A 15,846-nucleotide genomic window follows, 5' to 3' on the forward strand; every position below is an offset into this window, starting at 1 on the left:
TGCTTCAGCTCTCGCTGGTCGGGCTGCAGCAACTGACCAGCACCGATTGTCTGGCACTCCCTAGTGAGATGACCCCAGTACCTCAGTTGAAAATGCAGAAATCACCGGTCTTCTGTGTCGCTCACGCTGGGAGTTGGAGACTGGAGCTGTTCCTATTCGGCCATCTTGCTCCACCCCCCTCAAATGCAATCTTCTAAGTAATGTATTTCTAATACCAGGAGGAGGATGCAGTAAGATTTCTGCATGACATACTTCGACATCTTTCAGTCAAAAGTGTATATAATTCTTTAAAGTAACAACATAGAGCAAATATGAAATAGTGAGCATTTTGAGTATGCTAGATTCATGTATAAGCACCTCTACATTATGAGGAAATTATTGTATGCTTTTATTGACACAATTATAATTTGGAAAGTTTTTAGCAGAAGTAAAAGACTTATTCTAACTACTGTTTTCTCTCTAGGGATAAAAAAACAGAAACTAACAAAAATGGAAGAGCTATTAACTCACAGGCAAAGAATAAATTGATTTGGCTTTGGTGAATTCTATTATTCTTGCTAGGGTTTCATGGTTGAATTTACCTTCCATTCATCTCGGGCAGTGAACAATTTCTATTTTCTTAAGGATTTTTTCTCTTTCTATTTTAACACACAAGACTTGTTGGTATTAAAGATAACAGATGCTTGTTTTATTTTAAAAAATAGGAAAATGCCTCTGATGATTTTAACACTAGAAAATCGTGGGTAATTGTGCTAAAATAACTCTAAAGCAAGCAATTAATAGATTTTCCTTTTGCACTATGTGAAATGCATTTCATTGCAGATCTTATACAAAGCTAAAGGAGAAGATGTGAAACATAAATACACCATGAGTCCTGATCTTCCTCAGTTTCTCCAGGCCAAGTGCAATGCTTACAATATAAGTGACGTAAGTAAGGTCTTTGCTGGGATGTGAAATTCGGACCCGACAATAAAATCATAGACTTTAGGAGTAGGGTGGTGCCTTGACAATTATTCAGGCCCATTTCTCACAAATCCCCTATTGGAACATATCCCATAAGGATGGTTCTTTACCTCTTCAGTTGGCCTTTTCAAGTGTAGGACAACTTTAAAAGACATAACATTCTTCTTTATGAGGGGCTCACCTTCTATTCCTCTAAAACTTCTACTTAGTGTTCCTAGTTTTGCATGTAGGGGAGGTGGTTATTCTCCAGAAACATAAGAATAAATGAGATCCTTTTTAAAAAAACAACCCTAAAATTTCTAAAGCTGACCACCAGGTCTTCTCTTGACCTTCCTTTCATGAGAATGAACAACTTCATTGTCTCTAGTTGGTCGTCACATATCATGGCTTCCAGAACCTTTATTTATTTTTCTCTGGATCCAGTCTTCCAATATTCCTCTCTTCAATATGTGTCCAAACCATATGTAGGTGAATAATTAGTGCAGAGTCCAATGATCTCATGCTACACACAGTGTGACACTTTGCCAGTGTGATGTCCTAAAGCAGTATGTGCTATGGGGAATTCCTTCAACTTCTGTCTGGAAAAGAACAAAACAATCCCAGCAGTTGAGGAATCACTTAAGCTGATGAATACACAGATGCTGACATCCTGTTTGGTTTTCTCTCCAGGTCTGTTATAAACGGGATTGGCATGACTTAATAGCCAAGGGCAACAATGTGCTGGGTGATGCTATTCCCATCACTGCAGCCAAGGCATCGAGAAACATTGCCAGTGATGTGAGTACAAATTTTAGGTGAAGCTCAGGTGTTTGCCTTTTTAAAAAGTAATCAGGCTGGGCGTGGTGGCTCACACCTGTAATCCTAGCTCTTTGGGAGGCCGAGGTGGGCAGATCATGAGGTCAGGAGATCGAGACCATCCTGGCTAACACGGTGAAACTTTGTAACTTTGTTCCTTTTTTTTCTTAAGCATTCGTCTCTACCGAAAATACAAAAAATTAGCCAGGTGTGGTGGTGGGCGCCTGTAGTCCCAGCTACTCGGGAGGCTGAGGCAGGAGAATGGCGTGAACTCGGGAGGCGGAGCTTGCAGTGAGCCGAGATCGTGCCACTGCACTCCAGCCTAGGCAACAGAGCGAGACTCTGTCTCAAAAAAAAGTAATCAAATGCTTGTTTAAATTGATACTTCATTGAAAGAAATATGTTAAATTAATGGCATTTAAATTCTCAAAATATTGTTTGGAAAACCTGTCGCTTTTAGAAGCACTTTTATGGTTCTTTTCAGTTGACTCCACTTGGTAGAGCTGTCATAAATCTGACAGTAGCTTTCTCCTTTGATTCATAGCCCAAATTGCCTTCACTGACACATTTCCCTGACAGCCCACACTTATTTTCAGTGGGAACACCCTGACTGACATTACCACATTAAATTCAAATGACTGCCTGCATTATAATTGTATTAAAAAAATTGAAAAGATGTTATATAAAATGTACAGATTTTATAAACCAAAGGGGAAAAGTCCACTTTTTAAGGATATAATTTCGATTCATGTAAATTGATGCCCATTTCCTATAACACTTCTACTCCTTTCCATCTTTGAAAAACAAAATTTTGGCCAGGCGTGGTGGCTCACACCTGTAATCCCAGCACTTTGGGAGGCCGAGGAGGGTGGATCATGAGGTCAGGAGATTGAATGGTGGTGGGCAACTGTAGTCCCAGCTACTTGGGAGGCTGAGGCCCGAGAATGGCATGAACCTGGGAGGTGGAACTTGCAGTGAGCCGAGATCACGCCACTGCACTCCAGCCTGGGCGACAGAGTGAGACTCCGTCTCAAAAAAAAAAAAAAAGAAAAGAAAATTTTAGGAAGCATGCATGCCCTGCAGAGTTCACTGTTACATGCTATCCCAGGGACTAAAATCTTGTTTTGAGAAAAGAGAAGAAAGAAACCAACTGGATGTACAGACCACATAGGTGTTAGAGGTGTAAAAACTCTACTGCTTTCCTTATTGGAATGGTACTGAAAACATCTTCCTCAAAGATCTGCACACATTGCACATCACTATGAAATACATTTCTAGTTTAAGTAGAAAGTGAAAGTCCACAGCATAACTTTGTAACTTTGTTCCTTTTTTTTCTTAAGCATTTGCACAGTAATTTTTCACATGCCTAGAAATTACTTGACAATCCTTTTGCCTGCTAAACTCTTGTTTATGAATTAAGCCTTAAATTGCAGGAGCTGAAAGTCTGCAGGGTTTAAGTGGGTTTGAATTCTCTTGCATAACAATTGAGGTTCTGACCTGTTACAAGATTGCTCAGTCTATATTCCATTGCTGATTCCAGCAGTGAGAGACTTTGGACAGCAGAACTTTTTCCATTAGGTTTTTATTGATGGGAAAACCCCACAGCAGGTCCTGCCCTTACTGTGGCTCCTTAATTCATTTGCAACTGTTTTAGCAGTGAGCTTGGGAAGCAGCTGCTGATAAACGGAGTCAGTGAAGGCCCAGCTATCCTATAGCTGGTACTCATATTTGTGATGTAAATAACATATTAAATTGAAACCTATGAAACCCTATGAAACCAAGAGATACTGGTCTTATAGTTAGAATGTGTCATGTTCGTATTAAGTGTGAAAATTCAGTTTGTTTAAAATAAAGTTCCACATGCAAATCCATCTGTAGGAGTCATAGCAAAGAAAATAAACTGATCTTGAATTTATTGTGACACTCGCTTGTAACTCCAATATATGTTTTCACTAAACCTTTTGGAGGAGGAGGTTGTGGTTTGCATTTTTTGTACACTCTTGAGAAAGTCACAAAGTTCTGAGTATCTTTATATGTGAATGTAATTGCTATCAATGCCTAGGGCTTTGCTAACCCAATTCTGCCTCCACAGTATAAATACAAGGAAGCTTATGAGAAGTCAAAGGGAAAGCATGTGGGTTTCAGAAGCCTCCAGGATGATCCCAAGCTGGTCCACTATATGAATGTGGCAAAGATGCAGTCTGATCGTGAATACAAGAAGAACTATGAGAACACCAAAACCAGCTACCATACCCCTGGGGACATGGTTAGCATCACAGCTGCAAAGATGGCCCAGGATGTCGCTACCAATGTCAACTACAAACAGCCATTGCATCATTATACATATCTACCTGATGCCCTGAGTCTTGAGCATACAAGGAATGTCAATCAAATTCAGAGTGATGTAAGTATGTGTAACAACAGACCCAGAGATGTTTGCACTTAAAGGATGATCACTTCTCGCTTTTATTAGACTTCTTACTACAGTAAGCTATTTGAAAAATGCACTTTAGAATAAACAGCCATTACTGAAAGACTACCAAAGGCATGGTAGACAAGCTGTTTTTGCCTGCTTTGTGTGCTCATATCATAATCATTGATGTTGTCTTTATTAACTTACGGATGAAAGATAAAACTATATTCCACTAACTCTGCGAGCCACTTTGATTCTCAGCAAGAGGAGATGGGTGTTCCTGATGGGTTGTCTGCCATGGTGATAGATACAAAATGCAAAATAGAAGAATTTTCTATCCTTCCTGAGTCTGGGAAAGGTGCTTTTTTTTTTTCCTTTTTCCTTTATTAACTGAAGATCACAATGTCATCCATGTAAATCTCTGTAATGAGTCATCTAAAATGAACCAGGAAAGCTTTGTGCTTGCAACATGATTCATGGAGAGTTGCATGGAAAGGTGTTTAACATTCACAGCATCTCCTGCTGCAGGAGCCAGATTTCTGTTAGAATTGTCCTCTGTAAAGGGAAGAAGTGCTACACATTTATTGGCACTTGATGAAAACATTGCTCCCCAGATGAGCCCAAGCATAGCCTAGGTGGATAGTACGGATGTAATTTAGTTTTGAAGTCTTCAGTGGAATCAAAAGGAAAGCCCAATTTATTGTCAAAAGTGACAAAATATTTTTTAGCAGCACCCATAGTGACCTGGATTCCCCTCTGTGTTGCATAATGCACTCTAAAGCATGATCATTTCTCTCTGTTTGATTAGGCTTCATAGTACAGTAAGAGACTTAAAAAAATGCTTTAAGATAAACACGATTATGGAAAGTACCAATTTATTGTCAAAAGTGACAAAAAAAATTTTTTTAGCAGTACCCACAAAAATACGTGACCTAGATTCCCTTCTGTATTGTATAATGCACTTTAACAACAGAACAGCTTCTTCTTATTACCACACTCCAGATAAGCTCTGTGACAGACAGTCAGACATGAGCATGCTGAAGAGTTGCTATTCATTTCCCTTGGATAGAGTTGCAGATCCTAGAAACATCCCTTGAATATTCTCCAGGGTATCTTCTCATATGAGCTTACCCTTTTACAGAATGTGTATAAAGACGAGTATAACAGCTTCTTGAAGGGCGTCGGATGGATCCCTATTGGTTCCCTGGAGGTGGAGAAGGTCAAGAAAGCAGGCGATGCATTAAATGAGAAGAAGTATCGACAGCACCCAGATACCATCAAGTTCACAAGTTTGCCTGATTCCATGGGCATGGTGTTGGCTCAGCATAACACAAAGCAGCTAAGTGATGTGAGTGCTTTCCGTTCAAAAGGATTTGCCCGTAAATAACCACACGTGTCTGAGCCGCTCCTCCATCCTTCTTAATTCAATGCGTGAGGATGCATCTATGTTAGCAAATAAACTGCTTTCATAGGTATGAGAGAAAGGGCTGCCTTTTGAAGCAACTGGGATCTTGAACATGGGAAAAATAGGGAGACGAAAACGCGGGACTATTCCAAATTTGCTTTGTTTTCCAAACGTAGAGAGCCTGTGCTATTCATAAGCAGATACGCATTATACATATGAAATGACATTATTACTATTATTATCTGTGGCTCTTTGTGAATTGTAAAACAAGTTATTTATTGCTCTGGGTTGCAGTATTTCTACCTAGCCACAGAGGAAAGATGCATAATGTCCTAATCCCCTCGCATAATAGCTCCATGCTCTGAGAGGCAATCTTAGAATGAGGCCTCTGGGGAGGAGATAAACAGTTTATTTGCAGTCATCTGGGATCTCATTCTGTAGATCTATATGGACTCTTATTCTTTCTGTAGAAGCTAATTATAATGCTCAGGGCCTCACATGACTGGTTAATTTTAGAGTTCTGTTAAAATGCCTCCACCAGAAAGAGAGGGGTAAGTAAAAAGCAAAGAAAGACTTTTTGTATTTTAGCCCCAGACTTTGGAAGGTGGGGAAATGCTTTGCTTGCCTTCAATTTGAAGATCTATGGATTTTAGCTCCTGCCCCCACATTATCACAGATGTCTAAGGGTTAATTCTATCTTAGGGATAATAAATGGTGTCAATTCTCTTGATTTCTTTTGTACTGAGCGAGATGTCGCTTCTCGCGGTGTTTTTCCAGTTAGCTAGGCAAACTGTACACTCACTATATAAAGTCTTCCCCATCACAATAAATGCTATCAACATCTACCTCGTTACTCAAGCTGGAAACTTGGCAGTCACCGTTAACACCTCCCTGTGTGAACTCCCACATCCAGTACCTCTGCTGAGTCAGCTTCCTAAATATCTCTCAGCCAGCCTGCTCCCAAATGCCACCAACCCTACTTCCAGCTTCTGTATGGCTCGTGTGGACAACTTCTATAACCTGTTATCTGGACTCCCTGCCTATGGTCTCAAACAGCCACGAGAGCCTGTCTTAAAACACGAATCAAAGCATGTCCCTCTTATATGTAAAACCTCTTAGGAATTTCTTGAATATGAAGTGAAATCTAAACTCATCAACTTGACAAAAGACCCTCCTCTCTGTGGACCTTCTGCACTTTCTGTCTAATACTGCCCCACCCCCATGTCCACCCGGGCACATTTCCAGCCTCGGGTCCCGAATGCTCTTCCTCTGCCCCTGTCTCCAAGTCTGAGCGTAAATGTTACCTCTGCAGAGTGGCTTTACCGACCATCCTTGTTTCTTTGCTACAATTATTCCATTGATAACACATCACAAATTCTAGTGATAGTTTGTAGTTTACATGTTTTATGTCTGTCCTTTGTATTGGACAATAATCTCCGACAGGACAGATCTGCCTTCCTTACCTCTTTAAACACAGAACTTACCACCCTGCCTGACCAACAGTGCTGTCCAATAAATACTGGTAGAACGCGAACATAAATGCATCTACCAGGGCCCCTCCCTCACGACAGAGTAGGCATTTGTCTCATAAATGGAAAATACAAATGATAGCCTTCCTTTTTAAAGGAGTCTGTGCTTGATGAAATTTACATTATGTCAGCTAATGATATGTGCATGTCGTCTCCTTTGCTTTTAGTTGAACTACAAGGTGGAGGGAGAGAAACTGAAGCACAAGTACACTATTGACCCTGAATTGCCTCAGTTTATTCAAGCCAAGGTCAACGCCCTCAACATGAGTGATGTGAGTATTTGGCCTGGTGCTAATATTGCCTACGTAGGCCTCTCCTTTCTGGTTCTTTGCAACTCTTGCCCTGAGAATTGTAGGAGGTGCAACTCAGTGTGGACCCTGAGCCTCCACATTAAATCCTTAACCATACAACATGAGCCCAGGGGGCCACAATAAAATTTTGCTTAATACAGACTTTTCCAAACTATGGGCTGTGACTCATTAGTGGGTTATAAAGTCAGTCAAGTGAGTTGTGTCCTATTAAGAAAAAAAAAAGGACCATGAGACAGACAAGATTGGAAAACACAAGAGTGCCTAGTCTGCAGTATGGAAAATATTGCTTTCTGCAACTTTTAATTATTTATTAAAACATCCAAAAATTTCTTCACAAACTCTTTTTTTATATGTAACTAACCTCTCTTGAGTAGTCTAGACATCTAACTGGTGGTAATGTTTAAATCCACTATTATGAAATTGTTTCCTTTTTTTTTTTTTTCAAAAAAAAAGATATAAATCCTAATTTAAAAAACATAAATTAAACTTGGAATAAATTGTTAATTTCTTAAAAAGATTGGCTTAGTCATTTTTCAATGTTTTTAGGCTCTGTTTTCAATATACAAACTATACATTCCCTGTGCTTTGGTTTCATTTAAAGTGCATAATGCACCTTAAAAGGTGATCATTCTCTCTAGTTTATTAGGCTTTCAAAATACTACCGTAAGAAGACTTTGAGAAAAATGCTTTAAGATAAGCAAGATTATAGAAGTAATCAATTTATTGTCAAAAGTGACAAAAATTTTTGTTTAAATTTTACAAGTAATATTTAAGCATTTTCTAAGTAATATTTAAGCATTAAGATCAATTAAAGCTGAGTTGTATTACATCTGTATTTTTAGTTTTAGTATGCATAGCTTTCTATAAGCTTGAAATGCTTCATTACAAGAAACTTTTCTCCAAAAGTATTATGTGTTATAGAAAAGTTGGAACATATAGAAAATTATGAAAAATAAATGAAAATCTTCTGTTATCCAACAGTCAAAGCATTACCTTTCTGTTGCTTTGTTATACAAGAATATATATTTTTTGATCAGTTGAGATTATACCGTATATACAGTTTACTGATCCTTTTAAATCAAATCAAGTATATACATAAAAGACAAACTAATAGTCCTAACTTCATAGATTGTCTTAATAGAAAGGGATCTATTATGACATGTTTTATAAGAAACATTTTGGCATTCTGTTTCATTCCTCTTTTAATGATGTCAAATAATAAAATAACCTCTACTTTTTTGAAGGCTCATTATAAAGCAGATTGGAAGAAAACCATTGCCAAGGGCTACGATTTGAGACCAGATGCCATCCCAATTGTTGCTGCAAAAAGTTCAAGGAATATTGCTAGTGATGTAAGTCTAATTTAAAAGTAGGAAACTTCCTGTCTGTTTAAAAAACTTCAGGAGTTCAAGACCAGCGTGGGCAATGTAGCAAGATCCTGTCTCTACAGAAATAAAAAAAAAAATTAGCCAGGTGTGGTGGTGTGTACCTGTAGTCCCAGCTATTTCAGAGGCTGAGATGGGAGAATCTCTTTAACCCAGGAGTTTGAGGCTGCGGTGAGCTGTGACTGCGCCGCTGCACTCCAGCCTGGGTGACAGAGTGAGATCCTATCTCTAAAAAAGAAAAAAAAAATCTGTATGTGATGTATAAGACTGTATTAACTACATAAAGAAGCAAGTAAAGAAATTACAATATAAAAATACTTCCTAAAATCCTAATTGCCAATTACATTGTTTATATTGCCTCACTTAAAATATTTTTCACATATTTAAAAGCTTAATAAAGTTATTACAAAGAAGAAAATTCTTTTTTAAAAACTGTGAAGTATTTGAAACTTTCATTAGTATCATTGTTATGAACTTAAAAGCCACTTTTCATTTGGATTTTGTCTTGGAAAAAGTCATGATATACTAAAATATCACTAAATTAGAAAAGTCTCCAAGTATTTTAAAAGAATTCAGTGTTTTAATTTTATAATTTCCACGAAGGAAAAAACCCCATAGAAATAGAAACATGGAAAACCAGAAAACATATTTTGCTAATTCTTTCTGGTCTTTCATATTTCTATTTCCATGGATTACATAACAGGATTTTAGTTAATTACTTATAGTTAATTATGTAACAAGATTTTAGTTAATTTTTTTTACAAACTAAGTTATATTCATGTATGAATTGACATAATGCCTTGATAGAGTAAAAATGCATTAATTTCAAGATTAATACACTAATTTGTATTAGGGCTGAAATTTACTCATAATTATGCAAATACTTTTTAAGATAATACAAATTAATACTGGAAATATAATAAAAAGAATACATTGACCAGACATGGTGGCTCACATGTCTAATGCTAGCACTTTGGGAGGCTGAGGAGGGAGGACCCCAGAGGCTGCAGCAAGTCATCATTGCACCATTGCACTCTGGCCTGAGGGACAGAGCAAGACCCTGTCTCAAAAAAAAAAAAAAAAAAAAAGGGTACATCAAATGCTTAATAAGCAGACTTCTCAGGAACATTTGAGTTATTCAAGTAATCTACTTATGAAGAGTATAAATATAAACTATTCCATTATTCCATTCTTAATGATCTCCAGGGCAGGTCTCCAAATGAGCCATTAAAAATAGTTTGCTAATTGTTTATTTTAAAATACAAAAAAAAAAAAAAAAAAAAAAACTTCAATGTTACCTAGATTCAGACTGAAGTTGGCTTTTGCTTTATTTGTTGTATAAATTCAGTTTATATCAGACTTCTATGCTATCCAACTTCTGTCTGCCCTTTGTTTTCAAATAGTGCAAATATAAGGAGGCCTACGAGAAAGCCAAAGGCAAGCAAGTTGGATTTCGCAGTCTTCAGGATGATCCTAAACTGGTTCACTACATGAATGTGGCCAAAATCCAGTCTGATCGTGAGTACAAAAAGGGCTATGAAGCCAGCAAGACCAAGTACCACACACCTCTGGATATGGTCAGTGTGACAGCTGCAAAGAAATCTCAGGAGGTTGCCACCAACGCCAACTACAGACAGCCATACCACCATTACACTCTCCTGCCCGACGCCTTGAATGTGGAGCACTCCAGGAATGCTATGCAGATTCAGAGCGATGTATGTGCTGGTTACCAAGTTGTTATCCATTTCTAATGGGTGGGAGGGAAAAACAGGAACCACTTACTCCATCCCACACCTGGCTGCACTCACTGTAATTAAGGATTCCCTCCAGAACTTGGAGTTTTAGGATTTCACTCATTTAAACTATAGGTAGCTTTATTGTTAATTTTATATATATGCATACACATATATTTAAAATGTTGGTGTTACAGCCAAACATACGATATTGTCTATGAAAAATTAGGAGGCTCAAATAGGTGTTATATAATTTTCCTTCCAGTGCAAAATTCTGTTAATTTTCATTTCTTTTCTGAAGAAACTTAACTTTTAAAGGAATTGCTGGGTCAGGATTTCCTGTTCAAAACCACTATGAATGCAATTACTTTTATAATTAATTTCTTCTGAAAGACTGCAGGGAGTAAAAGCAGATTATTCTCCCCTCTCAGCTTCCCTTTTCTTTTGATTGTAAGTAAATCATGTAGCCAAAGAAACCCAAGCCTTGACTATTTCTGAAATGATTGTTTTTTTCATTGTAAAGAATCTGTACAAATCTGACTTCACCAATTGGATGAAAGGGATCGGCTGGGTCCCCATAGAGTCCCTAGAGGTGGAGAAGGCAAAGAAAGCAGGAGAGATTCTTAGTGAGAAGAAGTATCGCCAGCACCCTGAGAAGCTGAAATTCACGTATGCCATGGACACAATGGAACAGGCACTTAACAAGAGTAACAAACTGAACATGGACAAGGTAAGGACTCATCTGCCAGCCTTGCCCAGGGAACCCTCATGATATTCATGCCATTGAGCCTGGCACTCCCCCATCATCTCCTTCAGTGTTTCTATCTTTCTGATAGTCTTGATGGCATTGGTGGGAGGGGACTCTATTGCTTACATCATGTTTAGCGCGTTCTCTTTCATAGCGACCCCCTCAGGTCATCGCTCAACAGCATGTTAAGAATGTGACAGAACCACAAAACTCCACATGGTTGTGCAGTGGGGGCAAGATGGTATTTGGTGCTTTGGTAGTAGAGGATTGCCTTATTCAACAATTTTTTTTCTCATTGTGTGTTTAGTTTACTTGGCCCATCTTTTTGTTATTTCATCCATTTTTTTTTTTTTTTTTTTTTTTTTTTTTTGAGGTGGAGTCTCGCTCTGTGGCCCAGGCTGGAGTGAGTGGCGTGATCTCGGCTCACTGCAAGCTCCGCCTCCCGGGTTCCCGCCATTCTCCTGCCTCAGCCTCCCGAGTAGCTGGGACTACAGGCGCCGCCACCACGCTTGGCTAGTTTTTTGTATTTGTAGTAGAGACGGGGTTTCACCGCGTTAGCCAGGATGGTCTCGATCTCCTGACCTCGTGATCCGCCCGCCTCGGCCTCCCAAAGTGCTGGGATTACAGGCGTGAGCCACCGCGCCCGGCCATTTCATCCATTTTCTAATATCAACATTTAACCTCTTCTACCATGTAGATGTAAATCTCTTCCTCTTGCTAGCATTGGGTCAAACTTGTCCTGCTGTAAAATCATGCACCTGACTTTCTCGTTGCAGAAGCTCTACACTGAAAAATGGAACAAGGACAAGACCACCATTCATGTCATGCCTGACACACCAGATATTTTACTCTCCAAAATAAATCAAATCACCATGAGTGATGTAAGTAGATTAACAACAGCAAAAGCTGGGAAGAAGGTTAAAGGGAACTGATACTTACGTCTGCCTTTTTACATGCCAACCACTTTGTAGTCAGGACCTCTATTCTAACCCCAATAACAAGATGCTGTTGTTTTTCTATTTTATTGTTTAGAAACTGTACAAAGCTGGCTGGGAAGAAGAAAAGAAGAAAGGATATGACCTGAGACCTGATGCCATTGCAATAAAGGCTGCAAGAGCCTCTAGAGACATTGCCAGTGATGTAAGCGCTTCCACTGGGCCTTTTTGGGGCTGGGCAAGTAAGAACAAATGTGCCAAGCTTGTGTATATGTAGGAGCTGTGGTCAGCTCCATTCAGGGTTGGTGGGAATGCCATCCCATGTGACACACAAGACACCTCCCTTCACCTCATCCAAGTACTCTCTAATCATCTGTTCATTATTTAATGTAAGTAGTGACTGAATCTTGTTAAAATAAATAGCCTTTAGAGTCCGTTCAAATCACGTGCAATTCTAAGCAAATGTAAAGATGCAATCTACATGTTTTACCAGGAGGCCCATGGCCAGGCCCTCTCTTTAAAGATGCACCATGAGAAATCATGCCTGCAGTCTTTTCTGTCACTTAGACAGCTGAGTGGGGAAATCTGCTTTCTAAATCTCTCTAAACCAATTTATGTACACATCTCTTCAATTAACTCTGAGATTATTTTCTTTCCATGGATTCAAGTCTGGGAAAAACAAAATTGAAGTAAAAAGAGTTTGCTCCCTGCCTCTCACAAGTGCCTCCCTTCTAATTTTAGAATAGCTGTAAAACCCTTCATCTAAGACAAAGCTAATGTCACGTAGTGAATGGTACTTTGTTCTCTTTCTTTTACCATTTTCATCACCGTCATGTCTTCTCTGTCCACAGTACAAATACAAGCAAGCCTATGAACAAGCCAAAGGGAAACATATTGGTTTCCGGAGCCTGGAAGATGACCCCAAGCTGGTGCACTTCATGCAGGTGGCCAAGATGCAGTCAGACCGGGAGTACAAGAAGGGATACGAGAAATCCAAGACCTCCTTCCACACCCCGGTGGACATGCTCAGTGTGGTGGCTGCCAAGAAGTCTCAGGAAGTGGCCACCAACGCCAACTACAGGAACGTGATCCATACCTACAACATGCTTCCTGATGCCATGAGCTTTGAATTGGCCAAAACTAGGATGCAGATTCAGAGTGATGTATGTGAAAGCCACATTTGCAGAGCGCTTACTCTGGATAATAAGTAACCATGAATGACCATAAGTCATGACATTTTGAAAATCCTGAAAGAAATTCATCTGCTGTTTCCCAACATAGTGTTTCATTTGCTACCTTAGATTGAATTCATGTCTTTTAACAAAAGGAGATAAATTCTAGAAACTAAAGTCTTGTTTTCTACTATTGTTGCTGTGAGCATTGTTGGATGTTGAATTCCACAACAGCAAATGGAACTTCATTTCAGAAAGAGTGTATTGAAAGAAATATATCTAGCAAAGGTGGTCAAAAGCATAATAGGCTTTTAATAGAGGAATAAAAGGGAAAGTAAGAAATCAGATAACCTGATAGTTCCAGCCCCTCCCTCCCAACCGGGTTTCATTCTACCACTTCTAACTTTGCAATTGCCTACCTTACTAATGAAATTTTTTGAGAAGGTGATGACTGATGCAGCTTTTGGACTAAATGTAAGAAAGACTGAGAAGGAATAGAGCCAAGAATTTAGCTAAAGAGGCCATTTGATGGTTGGAGAGGTGAATTAAGTTACAAACCCAAAGCAAGCCTACCAAAGCAAGCCTACATTTATCTTTGGGAATGTGAGGACTGAGCTATTAATTGCCAGGGAGGTAATAAGTGCCTGAATGAAAGCAACCATGGTACAGTTGTAGAGAGAAATGTCAAAGCTGAGGAGCAAAAAATGAAATTTACACAAAGTACCAGGAAGGTTTCTGGCATACCTGAGGGAATTGTAATGGTGCTGGGTGATCAAAGACAGTGAAAGGGAAAAATGGGGTTTCCAGAGTCATCTATTAACCAAAGGGCCTTGGGAGTTTTTGTAAGAAAGGTCAGCATAGTTGCTTTTCTCAAGGAGATAACAGTGACCTGGCAGATGAATCTAAGTGGTATTTCTTAGTACTTTTTCTTTATGAAGGCATTGAGAAAAACAAATCACAAAGACATTTCTGCTTATTTTTTAGTTTATCATGCAAGGAAATATAAAAAGGATAAAATTTTAGGGACAAAATGGTTGAAGTTCATCATGCTATTGGTTAAATACCAATATTCTAGCAAATGTTGAAGTGGAAAAGTTACAAATGAAGTGGAAGTTATAGAATATTAAACACACACTTGGAATTCTTGGAAAGTTTCAGTTTCTTCTCGTTATTTTCCTCTTTTGCAGAATCAGTACAAGGCTGACTATGCTGACTTCATGAAGGGCATTGGATGGCTCCCTCTGGGCTCCCTGGAAGCGGAGAAAAACAAGAAAGCCATGGAGATTATTAGTGAAAAGAAGTACCGCCAGCACCCAGACACTTTGAAGTATTCCACATTGATGGACTCGATGAACATGGTTTTGGCCCAGAATAATGCAAAAATTATGAACGAAGTAAGTCTTTTAATAATGCAGTGTTTCATATGCATCAGAGAGAATCCAGGTATAACTTACATTTAATCCACAGGCTTTGCTAATACAGTTATAGGGCATCACACTTGAGGTTATTTTACCTAGAAAAGAGTCTTGTGGTTAAAAAAAAAAAAAAAGATAGGAATTATTTCTAACTAGTAGTCTCAAATCTTCAATGAACCACCCTATCTTATTGACATAACCAAATAAATAGGGACTTTTTCTTTTATTGCACCTCTTGAAAATGAGTCCTATTTGTCTAAGGTGAGGTTTAATAGACATTCATAACACTGAATCAGCCGATTTCCTGATGGCAGCTGGTGTTGCAAACCACCCCCCAAAGCCCAGTTTCCTTTCTGTTTTGATGGGATCAAAGAAAATTCCAAGATTATATGGCTGTAGCAGCATTTCAAACCAGAATGTTCTCTGGGCAATCTTGAGGGCAATTGTTCTACATCAGTGTTCCCTTGGGTCATGAATTATTCCAGCTTTTAGAAAAGCCTTTCTCCATTTTTACATTGATTTGCAATAAGAGATCAAAACCAACAAGTACAATCAACCTTGAACATCTGTTTTGAAGTTAAAATAATAAAATAACTGCAGCAGCACTGGTAGATCAAAATGAGAAATGCCTTTGATTAACATAATAGAGAAAAAGATGATTTGGATCTAAACATGAAACCGTTGCAGAAAATAATGGCCCTAGTTGTGCTAGAAAGATAGAACTGGATTATGCTAAGCCACAGAGTAAACCCCCTGGAGTCTTCAGAGAATTGAATGATTTGTGGAGATCAATCTCCTTGAAAGGGACCTGCCTCAAAGACAAGGCACAAATTTCTGTGCCTCTTTTAAGATTTAGAATCTAATCTATGAGGATATCTATTTTTTTCAGTGTTAGTGATTAACATTTCAGAATAATGATGCCAAGAGGAGAATCATAGAACTAACATGCACTAGCACTGAGAGACATCTTGATGATCATCAAGTTGAATCCTCCCACTGCAGAATTGAGAAAAGAACAGCCCAGAGAAGCAAAGCACCTCCC

General features: G+C 38.8%; 1 protein-coding gene across 1 annotated transcript in view; it reads left to right on the forward strand.

Annotated features, from left to right (window-relative positions):
• The window catches only part of NEB (nebulin), a 236,581-nt gene that overhangs the window by 58,689 nt on the left and 162,046 nt on the right, over positions 1-15,846 (forward strand). The window contains 12 exon segments of the mRNA XM_017866068.1: positions 823-927; positions 1,633-1,740; positions 3,851-4,162; positions 5,313-5,519; positions 7,273-7,377; positions 8,661-8,768; positions 10,205-10,516; positions 11,058-11,264; positions 12,059-12,163; positions 12,315-12,422; positions 13,069-13,380; positions 14,577-14,783. Coding sequence (XP_017721557.1) covers positions 823-927; positions 1,633-1,740; positions 3,851-4,162; positions 5,313-5,519; positions 7,273-7,377; positions 8,661-8,768; positions 10,205-10,516; positions 11,058-11,264; positions 12,059-12,163; positions 12,315-12,422; positions 13,069-13,380; positions 14,577-14,783 — 2,196 coding nt within the window.

The sequence above is a fragment of the Rhinopithecus bieti genome, unplaced genomic scaffold, assembly GCF_001698545.2.
Source record: "Rhinopithecus bieti isolate Rb0 unplaced genomic scaffold, ASM169854v2 scaffold_81617, whole genome shotgun sequence".
NCBI classification, from domain to species: Eukaryota; Metazoa; Chordata; class Mammalia; order Primates; family Cercopithecidae; genus Rhinopithecus; species Rhinopithecus bieti.